Source organism: Ursus maritimus, unplaced genomic scaffold (assembly GCF_017311325.1).
Source record: "Ursus maritimus isolate PB19 unplaced genomic scaffold, ASM1731132v1 scaffold_13, whole genome shotgun sequence".
Lineage (NCBI taxonomy): Eukaryota > Metazoa > Chordata > Mammalia > Carnivora > Ursidae > Ursus > Ursus maritimus.
In genome coordinates, this window is record NW_024423675.1 from 14,023,020 (window position 1) to 14,050,975 (window position 27,956).

The 27,956-nt window shown below is 32.5% G+C and overlaps 1 protein-coding gene across 2 annotated transcripts in view; it reads left to right on the forward strand.

The window, feature by feature from the left end:
* GRIK2 (glutamate ionotropic receptor kainate type subunit 2) overlaps positions 1–27,956 on the forward strand; it is a 635,255-nt gene that overhangs the window by 484,340 nt on the left and 122,959 nt on the right. For both annotated transcript variants that reach the window (XM_008704998.1, XM_008704999.2), the window contains exon 12: positions 26,884–27,002. In XM_008704998.1, the coding sequence (XP_008703220.1) occupies positions 26,884–27,002 (119 nt within the window). The remainder of the gene's footprint in view (positions 1–26,883; positions 27,003–27,956) is intronic.

Below are 27,956 nucleotides of genomic sequence, written 5' to 3' on the forward strand. Positions count from 1 at the left end.
AATTTGAAAGAATCGCTTCGATTAGCTGCACTTAAGAAATGTGTCTTTCTCTTTAGATTTGCAAATAAGAAAGCTTAAAAAATATTTCCAATCACTTAGGTACCTAAACAGGACACATTAGCAAGCCACACATAAGCAGATTTGCCTCATAAATATATAAACCTATTTGGTTTCTAAACCATTTCTCTAGGAATGCTCACTTTCTTCCCCTGAAAATTATGAGCTGCATATAGTCAAAGAATTGCCCCACATTACGAGCTTTTCTAGAGACTCAAATGCTATTGGTATTTTTTTGATTTTTTTCATAATTCATGGATGTGGGAAAAATATCATTAATATTAAATGAAAATGTATGGCTGTACCTTTTAGTGGTAATTTATGACTTATTTCTTCATGTTACATAAAATAATGCACTCTATCCAAATAATTAATGAGTAGGAGATATAGTGTCATCAACCAGTGTAACTTCATTCATTAGAGCATGTCACAGCACCTTAATTGCTATAATTTTTTACATTCCATTACATAATTACATCATTCAAATTAAATTGTTTTCATATCAATCCTGTTGGGTATATATACATATATATTTTTTAGGAGAAATGTCATCTGTCTCTCAAATTGCTAAAGGAATTTCAATATGATATTTGAATAGTAAGTGCTTGATATCTATCTTGTATATAAATAGAATTAGCAAAACATATGGCAACACAAACTATTCTATTGATTTCCAACACCTGTAATTTTAAATATTTCTAGTTAACTCTTACATAAAGAGGAACGCGATTAAAATGTGATGTTATTTCTGTTAGAGATACTTTTGGAGTTTTGTTCGGAAGCCCAGAAATTAACCTGACAAACTTTATGACAAAAACCTTATTAATGAAGTAATTATACACATCTGCACTTTAAAACTATAGTAATTCTTGCTTTTTAGTCTAATGTACATTGGATTGAAACATAATCTTAGTTTCAATACCTTATAAAATACGTAGAAAGTAACCCTCTCTGCCCCTCCCCAGCCTGGATATAACTTAGTTTCCTGCTATTCTTTATGAAAGATGTTTAACCTTTAATTAATTATTTAAAAATATTTCCCATTTTCATGTGCCCCTGACTACTCCTGAAATGATAAAATGAGGTAAATGAATTTATAATAGATTTTCCTATTAAATTAATGGATTTAATATTTGAAGCAAAGGTGAAATTGTAGGTTTTGAATGTTACTGGCATGATAAACATTATAAACAGAATAGGGCTACAACTGTCATCTAAGTTGGTTCAGAATATGCACCTGAATATTATTTTAACATAATAAAATTAGGTAAGTGTTTCCCTGCTTCCCTTACTATTATTGGTACTGAGAAAGGGGGTGCTGGGAGGTGTGTTTCAATATGAGTTTAGCAATTCACTAGACTGACTGAAGATATGTTTTGGAATGGTATTACTAAAGTGAGATTATTAAACAAAAAAAAAAAGAAAAGAGTGAAAATTTTGTTGTAGAGGGAGATATAAAATCATTATTCACATTCAGGTAAATGTATGTTGATCTCAAATTTTTCATATCAGTACGATTTTCAATCAGGTCTTCAAATTTTCTCAATCGTGGTGATGTTAAAAATTTTATTTAAAATATTCTTTCTGCCCCAAATTTTAAAATATTCATGTTGATATTTCTTAATTCAGATATTTGAGTTGAAAACGAAAATGATGAATGCTTTCCAAACATACTTCAGTTGTTTTAGATACTAAACTGCATATGAAGTGCATCCACTTAATTTTTAAATATTTTGTTGGTATATTTGATACAATAGAGTATAATTTCAAAAGGTATTTAGTTGGAAGAAAAGAAAGCCCAAAAGTCATTAGACCTCATGAAACTTATTAAAATTAGTTTTATAGTTAAAAATTCAATGAGGAAAAAAAAAAAACCTTATGTGCCTTGCGTGGTCATGGTAGCTGGTTTGATATTTTTTTATAATCCAGATATTTGCATATTAGCTAAATCAATGTAAACATCCACGTGATGTTACAAAATAAGATGCTACCTGTCTAATGGTAGCTTCAGGTTCTTGTTGAGAACATCATTCACTTGTTGAGGCTCTGTTTTTCTAAAAGCATAGTCTGTTTCATTTTCCAGTATTAGAAACCACATAACGACCGGACTGATCTAAGGACAGTCTGCCTTGAGCTTTTCAATACTGGACTTAACTGCTCTAAAATGCTTAGCAAGTGTGTTGCAAGCTAAACACTTGCTTCTAATGTCTAAGAAAGAATTCTTTTAAATGTAAAGTATGTTCCAACCAATTTAAAAATAAACTGTTTTTTAATGTTTAGCTCTTTACTTGCAAACAAATAGCTATATTGGTAAGAAATTATTGATAGAACAAACCTGTGCTTTCTTATGCAATGTTGCTATGTGGGACATTTTCCTTATTATTCCCAATTTAAAGCCACTCTTAATTTAATCTGGACAATTAGGTGTTTAAAAAACTGTGTTAGTAGCTATTTACTGAGATTATATAAAATCTACTGCATAGTTTAAAAATAGATTCCAGCTTTAAATGTAGAATTATGTATTTTTATTTTACCTTTATAAGATTAAATCTGAATTTTATGGCAACCAAAATAATGCTTCAGGAGTCTTAAAATGATCAGTAGATGATTATAATAAGGACTTTTTTATTCCATAACAATAAAAACAATCCTGGGTAGTTTAAAATGTGAATAAGTTGCAGTATACCATTATGACTTAAATTTTTTTTTTTTTGAAAAATCACTTAGGATAAAAGTAGGTCATAAGGATCTGAAATCAGCCTATTGTTGAAGTTAATTTCCTATGTCAAATATAAATTTTAAATGGGAATTAAGAGGAAGCCTTACATTTGGAAAACACTTATTGTTTATTGTTTCTAGTTATACATCTACCTAATAGTAATTTTATTTTACCTCAAGATTATATTTTTAACAAAAATTGATCACAATTTAAATTTTCCATTAATAAATTTACAAATCAGTGGAACTGATCATTGTCACCATCTCATTAAGCCCTTTCAACCCATTTAGATCTACTAAATAATATGTTCAATAGCATATTATTGTAGCATTCATATACAGATAATCCTTGTACTTCATTCTGTGTAAATCTGGTGACTTTCTGGTACTAAAGCTACCAATTAAACAATGCTGAGTTTAATTAATGAGCAACATATGGCATGAAAATTTAATATAAATGGTGTATATTGTTCAGTGATCTGATGGTACTGGCTTAATAACTGCTATAACAAGGAGAGAATCTGATTTGCAGTAATCAGCAATTTTTGTGGAATCAATATTACCAATATAACTAGTATCCAGCTACCGATGGAGTCTTACTGAATCTGGAGTTGAGAAGATAGGTGCAAAACTGGATCTTACAGCCATATGAGCTGGCTCCAGAATACTGCTAATATGTAACACGTTCAAATGAAAGGATAGGCATAGATCATAAAAGCAGATAGCAGGTAATCCAGTGGATATGCTTATACAGATACGCAGGATGTATCAAAAATATGTGGACGGTAATGGTAAGATCATGGAGCCTTGAAAGCAGAATTACAGAGTTGGATTTTTATTAATACAGTTAGAATCTTTGAAGTAATTCTAAACTTAAGGTAAATACCAATTAAGCCTTTCGCTCATGAAAATAATTTGATATCTAAACAATTAGCATGATTTTTTTGAAGTTAACTTCATATTAAAATTTCTAGGGAAAAGAAAAAGTACACTAAGGAAAACTTTAGCTAAATGACAATCTCATGGAATGAGTCCTTGTTGGTTCCTGTATTTTCTGAATTATTGAGATGTTATCATTAAATTTGAAATATTCAACTCTTTCCATGGAAAGTTTTTAACTGTGAAATGGTTTTCCTTGCTTATAATTTTTAATCAAAAATACTGAAAGGAATAAAATTGTCCAAGATCATTCAGTAATGATATTTTATACATGAATTAATGTCCCCTGAAAGGTTAGTAATAGGTTCAGAGCCTATGTTAGTAGGAATAGTTTCACATGTAGGTAATAGGAAACCTGACTAAGCAGTTATTAAATACACAGGAGGTTTACTGTTTTCATGGAGGTTAAAGGTAGGCAGGGCACGACTGAAACCACTGCTGACAGGTGATATCAGGAACTTGGCACCTTCTGTCTGTGTGCTACACTTTTCCTAGACTGAGGCTTTTCTCCTCAAGACTGCAAAATGGTCACTGCAGCGCCAGGCATCCCATCTGTGTCTCAGGCAGGAAGAAGGTAGAAAGGAAAAAGTTTCCTCTTCTCTACATCTTATTGGCTAGAATTATTTTATTTCCTAGCTGTAAAAGAGGATGCAGATATGTTTCCTTTATCTGGGTGTACTGCTAGCTCAGTTCTTTTGTAAGTAAGAGCCATGTTACCAGGTATGAATTAGCTGTGCCTGCCACAGGTTTATTAAATGAAATTCTCTTAAAGTTCTTATTTCAAATGCACATTTCTGAAGTTTTCTTTCTCCGTTTTTCTCATCTGTTATCAGGCTGCCTGTTTCTGAGTAGCCCATTTCCTTCCTGTTAGTTATTTTCAGCTGGCATTCTCTTTAAAACAAGTTAAAGATGCTTGTTTAAAAATGTATGAAAAGTAAGTATAGATATTTCATATGTTAGAGGTCTTTTGTACTTTATTTCTGGCCGCTTTTCTTTTCGCGCACCCACCATTTCTAGAATATCCACTCTATTCTTGAGACATGAATTTACCAAATTAGTTTCGGTGCAGGAAGCATGAACTGTTATTCTAATATTATCTTAAATGATGCTATCAAAATATAAATTTTCAGTCCCATAGAAAACAATTCTGGTTTATTTTTGATGTGGAATATCCAGTACATCAATGTTTCCCCTAACTTTTATAAAGCAATGAAGACGTTGTTGCAAAAAATTGTTAAATGTGGTAGGCTCCATAATATTTATACAAGATAAGTGTACGATAGCATATCATAGGGCAGTATTTACAAAACATCAGATGCTGAACTGTTTCTAGGGGGGGAAATGAACCCAAGAGAGTTCTACGATCAAAGAAGGTCAGGAGAAATGTGCACTAGATCCTCCTCTTGAAGATTCACTATTAGCAGATTAAAGGCTCTGAAAAGTCTTACAGTAAAGAAATTTGGTTATGTTTATTTAACTCGGCATTTTCTAAACATTTTTGGCCGTGGAACATTTTTTCCTCTTTATTTAAAAATAAAATAGTGAATGTGAAAAGTTTTAATTCCGTTATGGAATTTCAAAAATTAACCTTCATTTAAAAATGCCTGGTCTCAGGACAACTCATTATTACTTATTCGTGAATTTGGTTATAAAATCAAGATTTGCTGTTGTCAGAAAGACACTCATTGAATATTTTAAAAGTTCCCTACGTTTATGGAAAGTTTAAAAAAAAGTAGATAATTGGAAAAAGCAAAAGACCTTATTTTGGAATAACGATAAACCTAGCAATAAAGCTTTTTTCATACAGACAAATTATTATTTGAGAGCAAGTACATGGCTTAAATAAATTCCAGTTTTATTAGTAATTTTACCTTGTTTGTTAAAAGAGGAGTATTTTATAAGATGGTCGATACTTTATTTTGTATTTATTGTAAGGAAGAAGTTAGTTACCTATTCTTCTATAAATGATCAGCAGTCTAGGTAGATGAATTATGTAGATTTTAATCTTACACATATTTTGATGCTACATATTTTATGAGGTTGTAATCTTCTGTTAGAGTTATATTTGTCTACTTTATGACCCACACTCTGTAAGCAGGGGTGAAAGAGGTCACTGTATTTTCAATCTCATTTACATATTAGACAACATCAAATGATAGCTATTAATGTTCTACTTCTATATAGAGTATAAGTAGCATAAGTGCAAAAAGCCAGAAAATAAGCATATTCAGCACACATGAAAGCCTAGAGTGTCTAAAACCTAACTACAGTGATATTAAAATGGCCTGTTTAGGGACAACCAGCATTTTTATCTCCATGTTTCTAGTTTGCTCATCTTATGCAGGTTGGACAGGTAGCAATTTTGAATGGCTCATCTTAAAATGAATGCAATTATCAAAGGATTATATGGTCCATCCTGCAAGGCATTCACTCATTTTAATCTTTTGTTTGCAGCCTTCTAGCTCCTCTTATAAATTCTCATTTGTAGTTAATGGAAAGTATTATAGCTTAGGTCTTAGCCTATTGCAAATAAAAAATGCTGTTAGATAAAAGCTTCATAAATGACAGCAACTCTTTCTCAAATTTAGACCAAGTGTTGCTTATTTCTTTCTTAGAATCAATGAAGGTATATTATCTATTTCTTTGTGATCATAAGATAATATGCACCCAGCGTGTTGTCAATGATCATGGCTTATAACAAGATTGAGATTATATAAATTCTGATTGAGTCCTAAATGATAATACACTATGATTTTTGTTGTTGTTAGAAATTTATTCCATCTAGACCTATCAGTTCTCTCTCTCTTTCTCTCCCTATCTGCCCATCAACATATCACTGTTAGCTACATAAATCACAATATGATAAGGATATTTCCTTATGTATTTTCCATTCTTAAACCTAATATATATTTGAGATAACCCGCTAAGGACTATACTTAAGCTATTTCAGAAATAGAAAGGTAGAATTTCTGTTTTTCAATTTTGATTAAGTGAAAAATTATTACATAAGACAGTTATGTGGATGAACATTCTGGATGATAAAAATATTTTTAATACAAAATAGAACAGCTGGAGAAAATAATTGGATCGCCTTGATTCAAATATGAAAACCTATTCAGAAATTCCATTGTACAATAAAATATATGCAAAATATTTTTTGAAAATCCAATTCGTTAAAGAAGCTACATTTTTTGCTTTTTCCTTTTAACCAGAGTATTTTAAGGGAATTTTGTGTAGCAGGATTTCCTACAGATGTTTTAGCTTTTGAATTTTACTCAGGAAGCAAGATCCTGTGTATGTTTGTATGTCTTTTTTAAACCCTAGGTTTAAGAACATAAACTCCAGAGACTTAAATCCATCCCCAAATTCTCAAGCACCCACTATTTCTAGAATATTGACTAAGCAATGTGGAGAAATGCAGACTTAATATGTGTTCAGTCTATATGGAAGGATTTAAAAATTTAACATTGTATAAGAACAAACATACATGGGAAGGTACCATTTAATAAGAAATTAGTCCATCCAGAGACAGTACTCTAAAAGGCATGAAAAGTGAGGTGGCCTTCCAAAAAGGCACAAAATCTTCACAATAGGCTCAAGAAGTTAGAGAAGAATAACTGGTGTTCAAGTGTTGAGCATCGCCTATAGAAGATGTTGTTCAGTTGATAGGATTGTCTATAACGTATTGAAAGGCCATATACCACACTACAACAAACAGCGATTCTATTTGTAGTCTCTGGCTCTATGAACCACCTGTTACCTACCTGAGTTTTGATTTATTGGCCTAATAAATATTAGTGACTGTTACTCCTCACTAGGAGGTGGTAGCATAGCAAACAACAACACATTGCTTTTGATCATTATTTTCCCCTCATTTATTATTTTAAAAACTAAGCACCTGTATACTTACCAAGTTATGAACAATGGCGCAAAGCATCATGAACAAAGCAATAAAATGACTATCTTAAAACCCTTGCTAAGAGATGGCCAGAGATTTGCAGTGTAAAGGAAATGTAGTAACAATATAAAAATATTAAGAAATTTAATTCAGATATATATGTAAATATGTAAATAAGACATATGTATGTTATCTTACAGTACAAAGTAAATTCTTGAAGCACTTTCAGATAGAACAAATTAGATTAGTGGAATGACGGGAATTGTCTGTGTCATTTAAACGCATGATGACATTTAGGAAAACTGAATTATATGTTTAATAACAATACAAGTACAAACACGATTTTAAATAAAATAACCTTCTATAAATTTCTGGGTCTGTGACCGGGAAACAAAATTTTAACATATAATCATTAGAACTTCATGCCAAGAAATGAAGACATCGAAGTCTAAAGAAACGAAGGTTTCTGACAAAGGTCGAGTAGTTAATCAGAGTTAATCAAAGAACTGGAGCCAGAGTGGTAACAGCATGCAAGGCACCATAGCATTAGGACAAAATTGAGGCAGCTGTAAACAGAATTCCACTTTCACAATTATAGTTAAAGTTCAAAGTTTAAAGTCTCAAACCTGCAAGAATTTAAGAAGTGGTATAGCTAACAATTTGTTTTGCAATATTTAATAGAAATCTGTTTCCCGACAATTAATTTTTTAGGTATTGGGTTATTACATTTGGTCACTTTTTTCTTTCCCTAGAGGTTAACATGTTTCTAATCTTGGAAGCATGATGGTAGCATAAATTCAGAGTTCTATCAGCTACACAGCATTAGGCAATAGGTTACATTTTAGCTTTTACTTAGTCCTTCATTTATTTTTGAGGCCATTAAATACACCCTAATCAAATGTGCATCTTTAATTGTGCTCAGGGCCATCAGAATTTTCTTCTCTTCTTCCCGCCTTCTTCTGCCTTCTTTCTCTTCCGTTTAATATAAAGTACGCGATTCTGAATTTCTCTCTTCTTTCTTCCTCTCCTGACTCTCGATCATTGATTGGTCAGAGCGTTTCAGCACAATTAGACCACTTTTTCTCAGTCTTTTCTTGTTTGGTCCAAAGTGTTGCTTGGTACAGATCTAATTTAAAATCCTCTGACAATTTAATTTCTTATATTGTCTTTGGTTATTTTAAAATATCAATGAAATATACACAGCGAGGCTAGATTCATCAGAGAATCTTATTATGTGCAGCTTCCTCACATGCCGATACTTATTATGTTTGCTCTTTATTATCTTTCATGTAGTTTTGAGGATGTGTGCATTCCTTATCTAAGGTATTTGAGATGAGGTAAGATTTTGTTTCCGCCAGTTTACTTATTCCTTGATTATCATCTCCTTTCAGCATGTTAGAGTATGACTGAAAGTAAATATTGCTTAGTTATAACATGACATTTTTGTAAAGATTTCAGGAACTATAAGTCAATGTTACCTCGGGAGAAGTCAGGGGAAGAGCACAAGGGAAATACATATTAGGTTTTAGTAGAAATAACAAATAATTATATAAACTAGTGTAGAATAATTTATTAAATTCACTATTCAGTTAATAATTTGCAGAATAGACTATATGTAACAAGTGAGAACATTCATGCAAGTAGAAGCATTCCTATGAAAAGAGAGCTAAGAGAAAAAGAATAGAAACGGAGACCTAATGTTCCAAAATGTAGCAGATGCAATGAAGGTAAATAATATAAAACAACCATACTAATAGCATTATAAAATTGTTTTGAAATGATAAGATGATTATAGGTGATCCTCTTATTTTATATATAAGAAAACTGAGGCACTGAATGGTTAACAGACTTACTGGAAGTCATAGAGGGAAACACATAACAAGACTAGTATTGGTCTCTAGAATATACTTTAGAAATTAAAGAGCTCTCTTCAAAAAAGAGATTATGAAGTATGTTTTAAATTATCAGTAAAACCAAATTCAAAGTTTAAAAGTTTATTAAATAACCATGAGGTGTTACACAGGAGTAAAACATCACTAATAAGAATCTTATTAAATCATTGGCTCTGTCATAAATGCAGAAGGAATTTTGATGTTAAGTGTCATGAGAAATTCTATTGAAGTACATCAAATGATACAACTTTTTATAAGCATGACTATTGAGATAATGTCCTGGAAATCTCTATAAAGAGAGACAGGAAGTAGTAATTTAAATGTTTTCAATATATACTAAGATAGTTTCAGAATGAATGGAGAATTTTTAGATGCTGAAGGAAGAAGATAATTTCTTTTTAAATAAGTTCATTTGGGATTTAGAAAAAAGGTTCCCACTGCTAGAAGTTGGAACAGTCTCTGTTTAGCGAAGCAGATAGTCAAGCTTGAGATGAAAAAATATTTTGAGAAATTAAGGAACTGATAGCTCAGAGAAATGAACAGACACAGATGGACTTCTTGGCCTTCTTTCATGAGCACATTTCCTATTTTATTGGCTTGGGATAAGTAAATCTATTTAAAGAATCAAAATGCAGATGAGAAAAATGCATCTTTTAGAGATGCATAAAATATGTTCTTTGCCTCTTTGAAAAAGTAAATATATACAAGTGTGTGTGTAAGTATGTGCATATACACATACGTACATACACCCATACACTATATATGAACTCCTGTTGACCAGAAGTCAATTCTGAATTGCATAAGAAACAACTCAATTATATAAACATAATATAAAGAAGCAGCGACAAAAAAGTATGATAAAATTGGAAATGCTTAGAGTTTTGAGAACACAAGCTAATATCAGTGTTATAATATACCTAAGTTCTTATTTAATAATTATTCTAAAAATACATATATTCTAAAAACTTGTGTTATATGCAGTTGTAAAACTTGAACATTAAAATCACTTATAGTTATCTAATATTTTGTAAAGAATAAGAGAAACATTCATCAGTGGTATATTTTTTTGCATTAAAGAACAAAAGATACATACTGTAAGATCTACTATATATGCAATCTAAAAAAAAAACCCCACCAAACTCTGGAAGAGAGATCAGGCTTGTGGTTATCAGAGGCAAAGGTTGGGGGCCAGGGGGAAGAGAATTAGAGGAAGTGATGGAAAGGTACAGACTTCTTTATTATAAGATGAATCAGTACTAGGGATGTTACATATAACATGATGATATAACTAACACTGCTGTATGATATACAGGAAAGTGGTTAAGAGAGTAAATCCTAAGAGTTCTCATCACAAGGAGAATCTTTTTTTTTTCTTTTCTTCTTTCTTTTCTCCTTTTGAATATATATGGGAAGAAAGATGTTTGCTGAACCTAAAGTGGTAATCATTTCTTAAATTAAGTAAATCACACCATCATGCTGTATGCCTTAGACTTATACAGTGATGTATGACAATTATTTCTCAATAAAACTGGGAATAAAGAATCTAAGACGTAAAAAAAGAAAAAAGAAAGATGTGATTATAATCTAATTATAGATTAGATTAGATTATAATAGTTTAAAGTCATTATATCCACTCTAAACTATTATTTGCAAGTTAAAATTTTGTAAATGAGTGGTACTTTCTTGACTATTGACCAGTATAATTCTATGGCATTTTCAAAGTCCACATAATCAGGGAGGTTTTTTTTTTTTTGGTTAAAAAGATAGTAAAATTTAGAAAACGTTAATTTTTCCCTTAAAATTATTAACTTCGTTCTAAAATTTTACATATGATGTAGAAGGAAATAATACAAATGAAAATAATTTCATAGATTAAAGTGATAGAGAATTCATGTCTTGATTTAAATTTTAGCAAATGGTTTCTAATCTATTTTTACTGCACTATTATCTATCTACCAATCTCTTTTCGAGTCATAAAACTGCAGCTCTTTGAATTTTTTCTTTTCTATATTTTATAGTTACTTTTCTATATTTTATGTTTATCTGAATAAGTGTTAGATAGCTTTTTAAAGCTACTTCACAATTTCCCTATCGATTTATCTGTCATGATTATCAGTTGATTTGGTTGATTGAATAAAATAGAACTACTGGAATCATATATTGACTTTTAAGTATAAAATGCCCTTTGAATACTTGCTTTCATGGTTAAAGATAACTAACTGGTATTCCATTTTATCTTCCTGACCCCAAGTTTCCAGTCTAGCTTATACAGTTTGTGAAATTAAAGCTGCTTTCTTTGTGCATCCAATAAACCAAATATTACATACAGGGTAGGTGATCACAGAATCTGTGTGGGCTTTATACAAGATGCATCTAATTATATATGGTTGTATTTTGTGTAACATATTTCTAACAACAAACATTGCTTTGCTAAAGATGCAAAAATAAGAAAAATGTAGTTGAACTAAAATAAGCATTCAAGTATAAAATTAGGCATAGTTATTTTCTGATAGTATAGTAGAAAGAAAAAGATTTTAGGGAACAAGTGGACAATAATAAATAATAAATAAATAATAAATAATAAATAAATAAATAATAAATAAATAAATAATAAAATGATTAAGGCATAGATTTTGCGCAAATGAAATATATCTGCAAACTGAAATTGTCCCTCCTGTTTATTACCCATGGCAAATCATAAGAAATCATTAAAATAATTCCATGGTCATACTTTGCATAGATTTAAAAAACAGTAGGTACCCACATGTGATCTTCCAGATCAATATAGCTTACTGTAATTTCCAAGATGGGAAGCAAGCTTTGGTGAATAGGTAGAGCTGGGTGTTGGGGAGAGCTGCAGGGTAAAATTTTAAGTGCCATTACAAAGCTGTTTATTAATCGTGAAGTTCACCTGATGTCATATGGGTAAAAATAATTAGAAAGATGATCTTTCTTTCAAATATGTGTCAATTTTTGAAATACTTGCACCAAAGAATATTTTTATATTTTAGAGCTTGTTCCAATGTTAATAAAATAATCTCAGGAAATAATCTTTTTCTGGTGTTAAGGAAATATGCCAAATGCTATTTTTACTTTCTGATAATCAAACCACATAACAAGTCAAATCATTAATGTTTTAAGTTTTTTAAACCACCACTTGCATACAAAGCTATTATTACTTTTATCCCCATTTTTATAGTATTCAAATACTCTTCACAGTGGCTATGAATCAAAGTTGCTCTGTACTGCTAGTACTAAGTTCTTAACTAACTTTGTTCTAATATGAGGAACTTGTAATTCATATTTGCAAAAAGGAATTTTAATTGAATCAAAACCAATCTGTTTTACAATGAAAGTAAAAGCTCTAAACATATTAGTGGTTCATGCATTAGAGCATTGAAATAATTTAACCAGGTGCAAAATCCAAACTAATCTAATGTTTACTTTGTTTTGGCCTTAAGTGAAAACATAACAAACACAATTTATTCTTCCAACCTTAAATTGGTGAGAGTTAGAAAATAAGTAGATAAAGATAGAATATCATCAATTCAAATCAAGTTTAAACAGTTTGTAATTTCATGAGGTGTTTTTGGTCGTAAATATGTAGCACATGGCCTGTATCTATAAGGCACAGAGTTCTAATCATATCATATATTTGATCATGTGGTACATTTAAATCATATGGCTTTCAGATGTATTCCTTTTTCTTTTTCATTTTGTAAAAATTACAGTGATTAGCTAGTAAAACATACTGTTTTTTAAATGTTAGATTTTACCATTTATCTTGAAATTAAAACAAATTAAAATAGAGGGTAACAAGATAATCAGATGATCATACCCAAAGGGCTTCATAGTAAATACTACACGCACATACATCTATGCATACACACACTCGGTCTGGCTAATAATTCTTCAAGTAACTTTGTCCATTGTCAAATATAATGTTTGTTTTGCCCTTCAAGGAACTTACTTCACATATATGTGTAGTGGTCCCTTAGAGAGAGACAGCTAATCACTGTATTTGTGTTACTGCTTTTTGTCACTGTAGTTTAAATATAAGGGCTGCTTTATCTTCTGACAAGGATACAGTAAATAAAGAAGAAATGAGCTAGAAAGGAGACAATAAACTGGAAAAATCACCGCCAGTTTGGGGCGTGGGTTTTGAACATACAAGGAGGATAGAGAGGATAGTAGAGGAAATAATTAATGCCTGTCTGTAAGTTAGAACTACAGCCAAGTACTTTAACTATAACTTCTTCACTCCCCAGCATAGGATGCCTGCCACAACCCAGAACCACCTGCCTCTTTACATATGGGTCAAATGTTCAGACCTAATTGAGTATAACATTTCATCAATAGAATCTTGATTTGTATTTATTTGATTGAAAAACCTGTTTCATAATTGTAGTAAGAAGTGTCCTATCTCCCTTATATATATATTCATATCTCTTTTTTCAAAATAAAATTTATTGTATTTTATTGATTGATTGATTTTTGGTTTCAGGAGTAGAATTTAGTGATTATTTTCATATCTTTCTATATCTAGCCTGTGTCTCTGTCTCCATCTATCTATATATTTGCTAACTAAACAAAAGATAATCAACATACTTTGGTCCCAATGAAAAATTTTGCAAGCTAAACCAGTTTTCCAGCTCTCTAAAATACAATAGTAAGGAATAAATGATAAATCTGCACTAAGTTATCCTCTGAGAGTGATCCAATTTTCTAACTTCTTACTAGGGGCAAATTTATACAACTATTTTCTTTTTCAATCATAACTTGAATATGTATGTTGAAAGAGATGAGATTTAATTGCAGTATTTTGTTAAAGTTTTTATAAGGACTTACTTACAAAGTAAATTTTGTCCCGTTTATGCTGTTTAAGTAGTTACCCATATAAATGAAATCTTGGATTGTCAATGTTAGGTTAGAAGGAAGCTTTAGTGATGCCCAGGGGCAGGCTCCTCACTCTACAGATTAAGAAACGGAGGATGGGAGGAGACAGGTGGTGACAGATTAGAATACTATTAATAATGGAAAACACCTCTCGAGAATTCTTTCTTTATCTCTCTATTTGTTCAACAGTGTACACACATATATATTCTATGTATACAAAATACATTTTAAATGTAGAGCCTGGGGCGCCTGGGTGGCGCAGTCGTTAAGCGTCTGCCTTCGGCTCAGGGCATGATCCCAGCGTTCTGGGATCGAGCCCCACATCAGGCTTCTCTGCTAGGAGCCTGCTTCTTCCTCTCCCACTCCCCCTGTTTGTGTTCCCTCTCTCGCTTGCTGTCTCTCTCCCTGTCAAATAAATAAATAAAATCTTTAAAAAAAAATAAATGTAGAGCCTTCATGGATTTTTCCATATTTGATAGACAAAATATTTGAGGATGATAAAATTGAATGCAAAGTGACAAATTAATTTTTAGTTTTTTTCTTAAACTTTGCTTAAATGTTTTCTTAAATTTCTGTGTATAACTGTTTACACACATATATATTTTATACATATGAGATGTATTTTAAATTTAAAGTCTTCATGGATTTGTCCATATTTGGTGGACAAAATATTTGAGAATGATAAAACTGAATGCAAATTGACTAATTTTTAGGTTTTTCTTATATTTTGCTATGGGAAATCAACAGCATACTTTTAAAGTTGCAGAAGATGATGTTAAGTAATGACTCGATTCTTTGAGGTGTTAATATACATAAGGTTTTGTACTCTTGTTGCAGTGTCTTATAAATATTTCAGTGAATAGTTTAATGTAGTGTAAAGTAGAAAAGCACTAGCTGTATTGAATGAATGAAGGAAAGACCTATAAATATACATAAAATTTTCTTTATAAGTTTAAGGAGTTCAGGGAAAAAATGTATCTATTTCTATAAAGGTAATAAAAATTATCTGGGTAGATTTAGGGCATCTGCTGCTGGTTTAGAATGTTTATTTTAGGAGATATTGAATTGAAGTTTAATCTAGACATTCCTTAAACTTTATAGGTAATAACTATTTGTAATTCTTACATTTATTTGTTCAAACATTTTAATGTCTAAGTATTGTTAGATAATTACAACATTAGATTTAACATTGACCTTCCTCTGCCTTATCTTGAATCTAACCCAGTGGAAGTCCTTATTCTTCAAAATCTGACATTAAAACAGTGCAAACAATGGTCTCATCCAAGCTTCTCACAAAACATTCTTTGTTCCATATTTAGAAATCATGACATTCAGGAAGTGGAGAGAACTTGAGGACATTTAACTGAGTACAAGAGAAATGAGTGAGGCAAACTGACTTGTCTTATTACACAATTAGAGAGAGAATGACAGAGAGAGAGAGAAACAGAAGACCTCATAAACAAAACTACATAATCTGCTTTACCAAGACGCTAACCAATTATGTTCTCTATTAGGCATCCATCTAGCATGCACAGCTATCCTAAAGCATTATTTCAATAAGTGCCAAGCAAATATAACAAAAAGGTAATCTTAGATAATTAGACAAAGATTAGAATCTTTTTTTTTTCCAATCATTTTCAGGGCAGCCAAAAAAAAAAAAAGCTTTCTAATCTAATGTTTCCGCTCCCAGTACTTAGAATTACTAAGTGCAGAAGGGATGCCCAGTTTCAATCCTACGTCCCTGTCAGCATTCAGTATTTACATGCACCTTTTAAGTCATGTTCAAGAATTATGTTATCAACAATGGTCACCAGTGGTGGGAAAGCTGTGCCTGAAAAGGCTGAATAATGGCCAAGACTTCTTTCTGTGCACATTTAAAAGCAGTGCTTTCATTCATAGCCCAGATCCTGCTAACGGCGGGGTCCATTATTGTGCCTAGACTTCAGTTTCATGAAGAGATCTATTGTTTCTTAGTATTTCTGAGCTACCTCCTCTAGTTTCGTGTTGTTTTTTCTTGTGTCAATAAGAAACATCCCGTGCCCACTTTTTCGGTGTGCTGTTTCTACTGGGCTGGCCATCTAGCAGCTAGCTGCCTGGAGGTCTTATTATTTTTTACTTTTGAAAGAAAATGAGTTGTATGAGGTAGTGTTTCAAAACAAAACTTCGTGTCTTCCGTCCCACCAGTCACTCTTTTGAGGAAATTCAAGCTTACGATGAGAGTAAAGAAAGCTCTTTTCCTTTTTTAATGTCTACCCATTTTTTTTGCATGCATAAGCTTATAGTCTTTCAAGGGTTTTGCTTATTCTTTAGAGAAAGAGTTAACTGAATAAAATAGAAAAGTGATACGATTTTAAGTTCATATTATAATCTCTGGATGTAAGGCAGTAATAGTAAATCCTGATCAGGAAGTAGGTCACAAAAGACACAGGTAGACAGAGTAAACGGGGAATTCAGACAAATACTTTGTCCACAGTTGCTACTAGCCGACAATATTGACAATGTTACCACAGTGCACTTGCTTGATAACATGGAGATTAAAGACCAGAGAAATCTTAGCAATTGTTTTGTAGACTCCAGAATACCTTTATACTTTATATACCTTTATACCTTAGCTGTAACCAAGAAATTTCTTTGTGCTATTAATTGAGAAGCATTGTTATGCTAATTATTCACTAAGAAAGAAACTCTACACTCTATCTTCTACCTCCAGTTATATCACACATTCGAATAACAATGAACAAAGTGCTAAAGGATTTTACTTTTATATTTTTGAGAGGCAATAAAATAGTAGTATTTACCGAGTGCTTATTCTATTTCCAGTATTGTTCTACTGCTATAGGAGATACAAAATTAAAATGACATACTTGTTTCCTTTAAAGAGTCTATTATCCCAATAAGTGAACTTTGCTTTAAAAGATGACAGGAATTATATTAAATGGAGGAAAATGGAGAAAACATTTTGGGTGGAGAAGATTAAAATAAACATGGCATATTCCTTCCTGTCAAAGGGCTTATCATCCAATAAATAATTTATGCTTTAAAATGTAAATAGGATATTAATATACTGTAGTAGGGGAATATTTTAGCTGTAAAGAACAACATTAACAAAAGTATGGAAATGTTAATATGAATATCATGTATGAGATATTTATTGGTTTATTTGCATAAATTACACGATTTGGGGGGCACAGTAGGAAACATGGTGAGATAACTCAGCTTTCTAAAGCTTTGAAAGTTGGGCAAAAGACATTGTAGTTTATCAGAAAGAAATGCTGATTTCTTGTGGGTATTTGATGAAGGAATAAACAGCATTACAATATGGGAAGATTGGCCTAATAGTTATATGTAGGATGGACAAAAGAGATGGAGTTGGGAGAATCAAAAGGCAAAGGGACCTGTTGAGTTAGAGGTAAACAAAGACTAAGCAAAAATTATAATAATAGGGGATTGTAAAATGGGAATTTAAAGACAAATCCAATAACTATTTTGAAGAAAAAATATAATAAACCTTGTTGATATGCCAGATACAGACATTGAAGGAGTGGGAAGACAGATGACTTCAAGAATTCTCATCTCAATTGTCGGAAAATGCCTATATTATCTGCAAAAATGGTCATGCTTGGACGTGGGGTCAGTTTGGTATGGGGTGGATGACCAGTTTGGTTTTGGTCATTCTGAGCTTGAGGTCTGGCTGTATATCCAGGTGGAAATCTCTTGTAGGGAGCTGGAAATACAGGATGGGGACACTGGAGATTCAGGTGAAATTCAGATACCTAAATGTTCAAGTTAATTAAATGTCAGCAAGGGAGTATATTAAAAAAAGAGCACAGAACTAGTTTTACAGAGATATGAATAATGGGAACAGCATGAAGAATCTATTGATACCATAGTTCTTGCAGTATTAGCATTACTTTGATTTGGGGTGTGAAGTCATGTTATTTCTCTCAATGAAATTTTTTTTCAATGGTCTCTCTATTTGGACATCTTTTGATATAGTAGTGACTAGCTAATATGTTGCATTAGAGTTTATCGACTCTTATCAAATGGGGTCATGAGTATATGATAGATTATTCTTAAGCTTTGAACTGCATTTAATTGAACTAAATATATTTATGTTCAGTTGTGTTTTTTTTTTTATTTATCTTAGTAAATTGCAAACTTGTGTATTATTTCCTGGTTTATATAACAGTTTTTCCAAATGTTTTGTTCTTTTCATTTCTTTCTTAACCACAATTTAACTTCATCCGCCTTCAAAACGTCACCACTTTATTTTTACATTTTGAAGCCTTTTACATTTGAGCATAAAAAACGCAATACAACCTTAACTAATATCCTGCTCATTAATGATTTGGAAGGTAACTAAAATTAACTATAGCTAAGGAAGTCTTTTTCTTAGAAACTAATTCTCAAAGTACTTAATATATGCTCGATTAAAAAATTCCAGTGTGGGCTGGTGTGACTCATATTCTGATCCACACAATTACTTTTTAAGGAAAGCGAATTTAACTTACTGAACAATTGAAATTATTTTGGGAAATATGTTTTTATTGATAATTAGTAACATAAAGTATATAACATCAAATGCCACAGAATATCAATCATCCTTATTTCTGAAAAAAAATTGTTACTTAAATTATAGAAACTTTATTTGAAATGATCACAATACTAAGTTTCTGGCTAAAGATAGTTGTTAGCATTAATTATGCACTAGAAGTGATCTGTTTGGTAGTATGGATTCAGAAGGTAAAAAGCAATCAAATGAAGAAAAACTGAAAGTTAAATGATACTTGCTGAATATAAATAGATCTTGCCCGTAAAGCAATTGCTCAGAGTCAGAGTTTGTATATTGGTGGAACATGATGCTGAAAACAGTACTATTTTGTTTGCTATAGAGTAAAAGTATTAGAGGAAATGTCTGCATTTCTTAGACTTTGGGTAACATCAAAAAAGATAATTGGACAGACTAAGCTTTGGAATGGCAAGGGCATTTTTCCAGAAATTTCTTGTCATAAGACCCCTGTGTCTTATACAGGTGTTAGGAAGAGAACTGAACAGCACCGTGTTTGACATGGTGCATTTCCCAAGGTCATGCAGCATTAACTTTGATTATTATTTTTAATAGGCACATAAAAATATTTTAAGGGTACTTCTTGATATTTGCTTTTCTGAAATCAAAGGTAATTAAAAATGACCAGTTTTGAAAAATAAGCATTCTACCTGAGAAGGTTTTTTTTTCTTTTTCCAATATGTTGAGTTAAATTCCTTTAACTTGATTTATTTCATCTCAAAGATACTGTGATGGTTCACAAAAATTGCTGAAGCTCTTTCTTTTTCGACTTTTTTTCATGATTCAAAGAGATAACTTTTTCTGACAGTGTTAAGAGAAGCAATATTATATTCCATGTGCAAAATAGTTAGAATTGAAGTGGCAATGGCAAAATATAGGGCAAAGATAGTAGTGTAAAAATAGTTCACAATTCAGATAAATATGAACATCCTTTAAGGATTATGTATATATGCATATATTACTTAATTTTGACATTTAAAAGTTTCTATTACTAGGCTTGGTATGGTGGTAAATAGAAAATAACATTAATTTTGCAATATTCCTGACTAGAAATCAGATGGCAGTTAATGTATTTTTAACCAAAACATGATCTTTTGTTGAACATTTGTGACTATTTCTTTGTGCTCCGATGACATCAAAATCTAATTTTGATGACCAAACCTAAATTTTTGAATGCTTTCAGTGCACAAAATTTAATTCTATGGAGCGCAGAGTATAAGTATGCTAAAAACAAAAGTGGTAAAACAGAAAGTCTTTTTTATTCTGCACGAGAAGCAATTCCTCATTGACCAGAGAGCAGGCAAATTAGAAATAAGATTATTCTATCACTGGGAACTGAATTAGATCATAGAAATTCCCTTTTCTTTCTCTTTCTTTCTTTCTTTCTTTCTTTCTTTCTTTCTTTCTTTCTTTCTCCCTTCCTTCCTTCCTTCCTTCCTTCCTTCCTTCCTTCCTTCCTTTCTTTCTTTCTTTCTTTCTTTCTTTCTTTCTTTCCTTTCTTCTTTCTTCTTTCTTTTTTTATGGAAGATGATAATAAAGACTGCACGCGGACTGGGATGGGTAGCAATAAGAGAGCAGGGACTTGCTGCAGGACACCTCATTGCACACCTGGCTCCAGCCTTCTATGCACTTGAGCAAATCCCTAAGTCGTCTGAATCTCACTCAATCTCAGTTTTAAATAATAACAATATTGCTTGCCTTACCTGGAGTACCTCAGCTGGTCTTTTCATGCCTTGTGTTAAAATCTTCCTTTAGTACAAGGCAACCCTCCTTTTTAAAGGCTTGAGAAGTTCCCACTTTAATGTCTGCTCCCACAAGTGATGCCATCAAAACGGCATAATTTTAGCAGAATGTGCATACTCTATCCTTTCTCCTTCTGGACTTTAATCTACTTTTCTATCCAAGTATGACAGCTCTTACGGCTAGTTCTCTTCAGGGCATTCCTGAGTTAAACTAATAGTAACTTCTTCTAGAAGTAGAGCTACCCTTGTGACTCTCAGTCCATTTAGATCCAATTTCTAGAAATACTCTTGCATTTCCAGCTATGTGCTTTTCTGCTGGAGTTGGTTATAACACCTACTCCTATGCTCTGCTTCTCAGGTAAGTCCTCAGCATAGCGGTGGTTCCATGCTAACCTGTATTAGCACTGACCTGGCCTGATCACTATGCTGACAAATTTTGTAGCTCTTTTAAGTAATAGTGAACAATTCAGCATGGCTGAAGCGGAAAGTGACAAAAAAATTCCAGAATTAGATTAGCAGTCTGTCACCAACTACAAAACATACCTGTGGCTGGAGCTTAAGTCCTCTAGTCTCCGAACCTGTAGTCATTTTATTATGCTATTTTTAGGCAACTGAAGTAATACAAATATATTAATATTGATAATAATAATGATAATAAAAATTCCATCTCGCAAGGACCTCGTAAAACTTTGGGAATACAAAATGGGTACATAAAATATCAATTAGAGCCCAGAGCAGTAGATCCTACATAGAGATTTGAGACAAGCAAGCTTCAGGGAAAAAGTAAACTATGGAATTTTAGAAAGGTGTAGGATAGTAGCTAGCTGGGTGAAACAATTGAAGAGAAGATGACTTCTCACTTAAGAACAGCATAAGCAAAGACATAATGAAACTGTTGGCCAGTCTATGTAACATTCTGAAAAAGATTAAAAATATTGAGTCGTATCATATAGAATCTGGAAATCCAGAAGCATAGAATGTTAAACCAATTCAACAGATAAGAGAAATTGATTGGTTCTAGAGAAGGGGAGTTGCATGGTGCAAACCTAAAAATGAAGATAGTTTTCAAGACAATATAGAAACAAGGGGAACCAAGTAGGAATTAATTTTGAAAACCCATGATTCAGAACTGAAATGAAAGTGCCCTGGAGGTTGACGGGATAAAGCAAAGAGGCATTATCAAACAAAAGTTGTTATGGCTTACACATATCATATTTGTTTGTATTTAAGGAAAGAGATTAAGAGAAAGTGGAAATAAAATTTAAGCCTCAAGAACTCAGAGAAGTTATTTTAGAAATGGAGACATTGGGAAGGAGAGCTAGTATGGGAGAACTTCTTGGGTTCAGTGTTAAAGTCTTTGAAGTATGAGGTAATGGTGAGCTGCCTAAGTAGGAATATACAAAAATGGATGGAAAGACTTTGAGTAAGAATTGATGGCTATAAATTGAGAGGGTTTTGAAATTATCAGCACAGAGGCTAAAGCCATGAGTGTGCTAGGTTATCAAAAAAGGAGTAAAGATCTGAGAGCTAAGACAGCCAAAAATAATCTCCTGTTAGTGGGGCATAGGGTATAGAAGCAGGAGTGCATGTCACAGAAATTAAATGGAAGGTAATCATAAGGCTGGTGTTTAATAATAAGTTACTAGAACATGCAAAATAATTAAAGGATGGTATTTTAAAAGTGAAATGGGTTCAAAAACAAGATTTTTACAGGGATGGAAGCTTAGGGTTAAAGAGGAATAAGATTATCATTTCATATGTATGACCAGAAATGGAAAAAGAAAGAGAGGAGTAGAAGGAGCATCAGAATAATTCAAAATGCTTTATATGCCAACAAGGTTTAAAATCTTGTGCTAGATATCATAAGATACACAAGATAAATCAGAAACTGTATTTGGGTGAATTCATTTACAATCTAATAGAAGAAGGGAGATATACATGCACTAATTTGTAGTGAAGAAGCCAGGCTACGGTAAGTATGACTTGAAGCTCTTAGTGCTATAGACATGAAGAAAAGAAAAAGTAACCTAAGTCATTCAAATACTGGTTAAGCTTCGTTAACAAAGATAGCCAAAAAGCCAAACCAAACCAAACCAAACCAAAACCAGTGCTTTGAATCAGAAAACATGTCACTCTCTTACTTCACAGTACAGAGGAGTACAGTCCAAGCCTGGTGCAACACCTCTGTCATTCTCAACATAGGGCTTCTAATACATCTCTAGCCATCGCCATCTCCTAAAAGATGGAGAGGGAAAAGAAAGTCCAAGGCAAATATCCTTATGGAGAATTTTGAGACATTTTACACATTACTTCTGCTCAAATTCCAGTGGCTCAAATTTAGTTGCATTCGAGGGAAAATAAGAGGATAGTTTTATTAGCTGGACAGCAATATTCTACTAAAACCAAGGCAGGACACTGAATCCTAGGGATAGTCACCAGTCTCTACCTTAGATAGACAGCCTCCATGAAAGAATTAAGAAAACTGCAGCTAGATGGTGGTCCTGTGCTGGAATTGAGGGGTGCGTATAGGATTTAAATATCTTTGGAGTAGAGAGGAGGGAATTATAGGCTGAAGGACAATATGAGCAAAGAAATGGTTAAAAATCAATGTAGGACTTTGTTTGTTTGTTTGTTTGTTTGTTTGTTTGTTTGTAAAGTGGCCAGTAGCCCAAGGCTTAGGAGAAAAATAATGGAACATAATCACAGAGAGGTATTCGGAGTATTTGTAGAGGATCTTGAATTCCATGCTTAAAAGTCTAGATAATTTGTCTATAGACTGGGCATGACTGAAGATTTGTTTTTAATAGAGATGTGGCATAATGGGAATTATTCTACATGAAAATTAACTGGGAAGCAGTATGTCGAGATGATAAGTTTAGAATAAGAAGTGGAAAGACCAGTTAGGAGATGACTGCTATAGGATATGAGGATCTGAACTAGACTTAATGCCAGTGGAAATGAACAGGGAAAAGGGAGGCAAGAAATGAAAGGGATGTTCTGGAGGCAGCCTGATGTAATTTGACAAATGTTTGGAGGTCAGAGTTGTGGGGCAAAGGAATGTAAAGAACTGAAGTTGACTTAAAAACTGTGACGCCTAAGTGAGTTAAGGGCTCTTGACAGGACCACTGCAGTTTGTTAACTGACGGATGCTGGCAGGTGATGCTATTGACAGAGACGGAAAACGCACTAAGAGGGCAACATTAGGAGAAAGATCGCACATTCACATTGGGCGTATTAATATTGAAAAGTCTACTTTCAGGCCATTGGGAATTCACAAAAGGTCAAGAGAGTGATTAGGGTTAAATATATAGACTTAAGGGGACTGAAATGTAACTTATGAGCAGAAAAAATATTATGGGGCCAATAGAATTTTTAAAATTGAATCTACAGATATTGGAAGGTAGGGACAGATATTGAAACAAGACCTATTGGAAATAGAGAGCATAGAGTTGAGCATGGCAGTTACTCAGAGGTGAGAGGTAATTTAGTTTAGAAAATAATAGAGAATGAAACTAGAATCAGAGCTGTGTTACTTAAATGTGAAGGAGATAAAGCTGATCACAGACTAAGAAGTGCAAGGCCAGGGAGTGAGGGAAGGAGGGAGTATGAGTGTGTGTTGTGTGTGTGTGTGTGTGTGTGTGTGTGTGTGTGTGTTTGGGGGTAGGGATTTAAGGAGGAAAGGAGTGATTTATATTAGGATCCACTATTAGGATATGCTAATGAATCAAATGGAGACTGAGGAAAAGCTTCCTAGGGGTCACTGTGAAAAACAAATTGTAAATTCAAGTTAGACAGCATTTTTCTTGGCTAGATTTGTATCTTTTGAAGATTTTGTCCATCGTAAAGGAAAAAGCAGAGGAAGGAAGTGGAGGATGTGAGAAGTGCACAGAATTCAAATTTAAGTATTAGTTTACTGTACATTTTTTTCCTCTCTTTCAAATAAACTATGTGAGACTCCCTCACTGAAGTGTTAGTCCTTTGAAATCAGCGCCATCATTTCCAGATTCCTCCTCTCTAACTCCTTTTATTTTCTCCTTCCTGCTTTTCCTCTTCCCTTCCTTCCCATCTTCCTTCCTTCCTTTCCTTCTCAGAATTAATATATATATATATATATATATTTGGAATGGGAGGACAGAATGTTACATATTTATATTTCCACTTCTCCAATTGCTACCACCACATCTCTCGTCTGTCCTTTCATGGAATCCCTTGAAGCACCTGTATAAAACTCAGTGGCTCATGGAATTCTATGTGAAAGCTAGGGATGTCAGTCAGTCAAATTATGTGTTCTCACTCTGTTTCTATGATTTGCCATGTGAGAAAACTAAATCCAGCTTTTAGAGACCAGCTCTGTGTTTATGCTAATACACGTGCAGGAGTAGGGAAAGAATGGTTTAATTATTAAGAAATAAAAATAGGAGTATGAGTATATAACTACAGGCAAAGTCACAACATTTAACAATATTCACTAATACCGTTGTGTCAAACTACTGAATGATTGCTGTCTGCCAGCGCTAGTAACCTGTACAGTCCTTCCAACACCTAGAAAAGTTAGGTCTTACTACTGTCTTTCTTTTTCAGATAAGGAAACCGTACAGGGAGGTTATGCAATTTGTCAAGGGCGTGGAGCTGGGTGATACAGCTAGATCACGCTCTCTCTGATGAGCAATGCATTCTTTCGATCGTTAATTAAAATGGGTAATATTTGCTGGAAGATGTGTGAAGATTGATGGCTAACATTCTGATACTTGGATATACTTTTAAAGATGTATATAATCATTTTCACTAGGGTAAAAGTAATAAGGGGAATTTAAATAAAAATAAAATGTCTACAACTAAAGCTAGCTCTCCTGTTGTGTCAGACACAACAAATCAGATCAGAACGTTTAATTACTATCCAATCAACCTTTCTGCTCAGTGTGTCAGTTTAACTTAGAGAACCAAACAAAACATTTCTTTGTTTGTCAAGGGTAGGCTATTAAAAAAGGGGTGTTCTAAAATTGCATTAGAAAGATGAAAATGGTTTGTTTGATCCTCTGAATTTTAATATGTCAGAAAGATTATTGTGAAGAAAATTGCGCTCTCTGAAGTGACAGATACATTATTCAAATAACTTTGATTGAATGTAAGATTTTTTAATGCTTTCATAAAGGGCACGCACACTAATTTGGTTTATAAAAGAGTGGCTTTAAAATTTGAGATATTAGGGAAAATATTTTGTTAGTTGAGTAATTAGACTAAGTATTTTTAATTATGGTGGTGATATTTTTGGATAGTACCATTAATTAATAAATATATCTGGATTATAATTAGAATAAATTAATGTGTACGATTTAGCAATTCCTCAGTTTGAATTAATTGAGAGACATTACCAATATTTCTAAAACCATCTAGAACAAGCCTCAAAAATTAGATTTCATTTTCTTTGTCTTATAACAGTGATTCAAATGAATTATAGACTTGAAACCAAATAATAAGTGGAAACCAATCAGCCTCAATATGTATTCCTGCTTCTAACACTGCTTTGATATCATGCGTATTTCCACACCCTTTGAAACCTATAATTATGTCAAAAGCATGTATTAGAATGCAGTTCATTCTGATTTGGTTTTCTGTTTAGAGTTGAGTTAGTTAACACAGAAAGATGTAAATCCGTAGTACTATTTTCTTAGATATATAATTATTCACTGATTATGTTAAACTCTGTCACTTTGGTAGTTTCTATTATATCATAAAAAAATCTTAAGCTGATTTCATATTGTTTCTTCTGTCTTTAACAATTTTTCCACAGTTTTAAAAATGTTTATTTCATAGCTAAGTTTGTTTTCTTCTTTAATGATTTTTTAGACTTTTTAATTTTTATTCTGTACATGAAAAAAACCTAATTCTTGAAACATAATCTTGGTTTACTGATACACAGATTTTCCTCTCACAAGTAGTGTACAGTAAAGAAATGCAATTTATCATCTTAGTATGGAAATTAGCTGATAAGGACAGGGATCTTTAAAACCTCACACTTGCTGTCGTGCATATGAGTTTGTACTATAGAAATGCTTATTTGTGGTTTCTACTTAATCTTACCTGTCTTTCTGTTTCTTTTGCAGCGAAAATGCTGGATAGAATTTCTTCTCACTGCCATTTAAATATATTCTTTTCTTCTGTCAATTACCACAGGTTTAGTCCCTATGAGTGGTATAACCCACACCCTTGCAATCCCGACTCAGACGTGGTGGAAAACAATTTTACCTTGCTAAATAGTTTCTGGTTTGGAGTTGGAGCTCTCATGCAGCAAGGTATACGATTCAGCCTGCTATTTCCCTTGGGCACCATGTCCCACTCTTTGCTGGGGGTGACAGCTCTCGCTGGCACAAGTCGCTTGCATGGGTGCCTCTGTGCATGTAACCATAATCCAGCTTCTCCATCTACCTGATGCATTTAGGCCTTCTCAAATCCCATCCAAGAGAGATTCTGAGAAAATAACTAGCTTTTGCAAATGCACATACAGTATACTCATCTAATCTTTTTTTCTTAACCCACAGTAGGTACATTATTTCATAGATAACCGAGCTAACCTGATCCATTAGCTAGTAGCTGCATTTAAAGTACTACTAAGATTACATCTCCTTGAGACAAGAATACAGTGAAATGTTCCTGTTTCCTGACTCATTTTGATGTAAAAAATTGTTTTATATCAATTCTTGATGATTAGATGCATTTGTGTTGCATGACTAATAAATCTGTGTATAAATTTGCAAAATTAAAATATTTAGCCATTTAGAGTTTCCTTTACGAGTAAAATATTAGCTGCATCTGATAGCATATAAGAATATAAAATAATGCATGTCAGAAGTGCATGCAAAAATACTTTCATAATTATTTAAAATTTATAATATTAATGTTAAAAATAAAAGACTATACTTCTTAGAAAGTGACATAATATATGCAATATGTCTTAAGGGTTTATATATAACTATGAATTCCTCATTTTAGTCTCCGTTCTCCCAAGTCGAATTTATTTTTATTTTTGCTGCTACTTTTCTTAATTAATCCTTTAATATTTAAAGTTCAATAAAGTGATATTTCAAACCTACTGCTCAAAAGATTTTGTTAGCCAAGATCTAAGACTATTTTATGCATTTAAAAATGTAATGTTTTAAAGTTTTAAAATTAGCAAATAAAGCAAAATGCCCCAAATTTGAGCAAGTGACAATGACTGCATTAGGGAGAAAAACATACTCCTTCATAAG